This window comes from Diabrotica undecimpunctata, chromosome 3, assembly GCF_040954645.1.
Source record: "Diabrotica undecimpunctata isolate CICGRU chromosome 3, icDiaUnde3, whole genome shotgun sequence".
NCBI lineage: Eukaryota > Metazoa > Arthropoda > Insecta > Coleoptera > Chrysomelidae > Diabrotica > Diabrotica undecimpunctata.
Genome location: NC_092805.1, coordinates 69,526,608 through 69,530,139, shown reverse-complemented (window position 1 = coordinate 69,530,139; position 3,532 = coordinate 69,526,608). Strand labels below are relative to the sequence as shown.

Here is a 3,532-nt window from a genome sequence, read left to right as displayed (position 1 = left end):
TAATCTGCCTCTATATATGTTACAGGTATAAAACAAACAACAAAAAACCCAACTCTAGCGACGAAACTCCAGAAGAGGCCAACTCAACAGTTCTGTTCGTCCCTCACAAAACTTCTTCAGGGGATGGAGTAGTTACAGTACAATGACCGCTACCATCCAGTAAGTTCCACCACGTGGATTCCAACACGGGGCTACCGCTTGAACATTCTGGACTAAATTGCGACGTATTGAACAGCAAGATCAGCAATTAATAAATTATAAAAACACCATGTTAAAATCAATATTTTTCAGTCTGATTAATTAAAAGTCTGATTTAAAATTATAGTCTGATTTAAATTATTATTGTTGTTACTAAAATCTTTGTAAGTCGAAATAAAAGTTTTAATTGTGAAGTTCAGTTTTTAAAAAAGTGTTTTTCCCAAGAACATTCATAATTCGCACGACAACTACCTCACTTACTAGCACTAGCACTCGCGGTTGTACCTTATCCGGATCGTGTTTGTTGCTGTCAGTCTTAGGCGGTATGATGCTTTTCCTTTCAAATTTGGTGGCCAGCAGTGATTTGAGAGGTATGGACACTTTTACTGATGTTATGGGGCTATTCAATTGTGTTACCCCCATATGTGCCTCTTGAATTTTCTTTTGGGACTGCTATAATATATTCGCACTCGCGGCCTGGAGTGAGTGGTAGTGCAAAACTGTCCGATAACGGGCTCATTATTTCTGGAATTTCCAAAATGTCTTCCATTTGGTGGAACGCAGGGCTGTTTATTATTTCGCAGTTCCTGCCTGGAGTCAGCGGTGGTCTTCTGATAGGGCTGTCTGGCAGAGGGCTGTTTTTCATACTGTTCCTGCAATACAGGCGTGTTGTCATAACTTGTGGTAAAAAGGGTGGTGGGGATGGTTAAGGTAGTGGTTGTGTTTGATTGGGATTATATGTTATCGTCGTGAGCCGGTTTCAAATCTTTAATGTGAACTTTGTTGACTGTTTTTCCCGTTGCGTCTTTCAACTGAAAAATTACTTTTGATAATACTTTGTGAATAGTATATGGACCGGAGAATTTAGGAGCTAATTTGGCGTTTAGTTGTTTGGCAGCGTTAGAAATGTTGTAAACCTTTCTCATGACCTTGTCGCCGATCTTTGGTGTCCATTCTCTGCGGCGCAGATTGTAGTAGTGGCTTTGTGATGTGAAAGCTTTGGCCAAATTTATTTTCACTAAGTCGAATGTCTCTCTTAATTTGTTCCACTTGCACGATGGTGGGATTATGTCGGATGGCTTAGGTGCGTCTACTAACTTACTGGGTATGTCTAGTTCGTGGCTGAAATTTAAATAAGCTGGAGAGAATCCGGTGGAGTCGTGCTTTGCGGAGTTAATAGCAAAAGTTAGTTCTGGTATGTACGTGTCCCATTTCTTGTGATTGTTGTCGCAGAATTGGGCTATCATTGTCTTGATTACTCTGTTTGTTCTTTCGACTGGGTTCTTCTGTGGTGAATATGGCGGTATCCCGTGTTTTTCGATGTTAAATTCTTTTAGTAAACTTCTGAATTCTCTGTTTTCGTACGAAGTTGCGAGAGATTATCTGAGATGAGTTTGGTCGGACATACGAATTTCATTATTATTTTATCTTTTAGAGCTTGACACACAACACTGGTTGTGGCTCGTCTTACTGGGACAATCTCTACCCATTTCGAAAAAGTGTCTTGAAAAACGATTGCGTAGATGTTGCCTTTGCTTGATCTTGGCAGTGGTCCAATCATGTCGGTGGTGACGGTATGCCATGGTCGTTCTGGGATTGAGGTTGAATACATTTTTCCGGGAGTTTGTTGTTGTGAGGGTTTGTATATTTGACAGCTGTGACAATTTCTGACGAATTTTGCTGTATCTCTAAACATGTTAGGCCAGTAGTATTTTCGTGCCAGTCTTGCAATTGTTTTGGCTATGCCTAAGTGTCCGGACGTTGTCGTATCGTGGTTTTCGGATATTAGCTGTTTTTGCTTATTTGATGGAATACAGAGCTTCCACGGATTAGATAACTCTGTTTCTTTGTAGTCATATTTATCCCAGAAATGTCGGTATAGTTGACTGTCTTTTATCATATAATCTGGGAATATTTGTGGGTTGTTTTTCACCTCCTCTATTTTCTTTTTGTACCAATCATTTTGTAGTTCTCCAAGTGTAACAGTACTAATTGCGGCTACTGGTTCTCGGGAGAGTGCGTCAGCTAAATGATTCTGCGTTCCTTTGCGGTAGATGACCTCGAAATCGAACTGTTGTAAAGCCATGGCCCATCTGGCCAATCTTCCTGACGGATTTCCTATTGATTGTAGGTATTTTAAACTCTGATGATCAGTTACGACTGAAAACTGATAGCCTTCCAAGTATGGACGCATTATCTCTATTCCATATACGATGGCTACTAGTTCTTTTTCTGTTACACTGTAGTTTTTCTCCGCATTTGATAAAGATCTGCTGGCGTAAGCTCGATCGTGTCCTTGTTCGTCTTTTTGGATCAGAGCTACTCCGAGACCGTAGTCTGATGCATCTGTTTGGAGAAAGAATCTCTTGGTAAAATCTGGACAAATCAGTACGGGAGCCTGTGTAAGTAATTTTTTTATTTTCTCGAAAGCAATCGATTGTTCTGAGCCTCAATTCCACTTATGTTTCTTTGTTAGTAATTGTGTTAGTGGTGCTATGATTGTAGAATAATCATGAATAAAACGCTTGTACCAAGATGTGGTTCCCAGGAATTTCCTTAGTTGTTTGATAGATTTTGGGGCTGGGTATTGGATGATGGCTTTAATCTTGTTTTCGTCGGTTTTGATTCCTTTTTTTATTGACTACGTGGCCGAGGTATACAATTTCATCTTTGCAGAACTCGCATTTTTCTAAATTGATTCTTAGCTTTGCGTTTTGTAACCTTTTGAAGACTTGTTTTAAATTTTGCAAGTGTTCTTCGAATATTTCTCCTAGAACTATGATGTCGTCTAGGTAAGCGAACGCGTAGGGTTCCATTTCTGGTCCTATAACTGAATCTAATAGGTGTTGGAATGTGGCTGAAGCTGCGTGTAGTCTGAAAGGAAGGACTCTGAATTGAAATAAACCTTTCCCCGGAGCTATGAATGCTGTTAACGGCTTGCTTTCTTCTGCTAGTGGTATTTGCCAATACCCGTTTTTCAGATTAAGTGTTGAAATGTATTTTGGGGCCTTTAATTTGTCTAGTATGTGATTGATATATGGAAGTGGATATGCTTCTTTCTCAGGGATTTCATTGACACGTCTGAAATCTATGCAAAATCGATAACTGTCGTTTTTCTTCTTTACTAATACAATAGGTGAGCTATAGGGGCTGTTCGATTCTTCTATTATTTCTTCTTTCAACATGGTATCAATTTCGTCGTTTATGATCTTTTACATGGCTGTGTTTCTCGGTCTGTATCTTTGTTTTATTGGCGGGTTGTGTGTCAGTCTAATAGTGTGTTTGATTAACGGGGTTACTCCTTTTAATTTGTCAAATTTGGCCACTTCGTTCT

The 3,532-nt window shown here is 39.5% G+C and overlaps 1 protein-coding gene across 1 annotated transcript; it reads right to left on the bottom strand.

Annotated features, from left to right (window-relative positions):
• Window positions 1-932: 932 nt before the first annotated feature.
• On the bottom strand, window positions 933-1,445 carry LOC140435858 (uncharacterized). Its single transcript, XM_072524574.1, has one exon. It carries the CDS (start codon window positions 1,443-1,445, stop codon window positions 933-935), a length of 513 nt encoding a protein of 170 aa, XP_072380675.1.
• Between the last annotated feature and the right edge of the window lie 2,087 nt (window positions 1,446-3,532).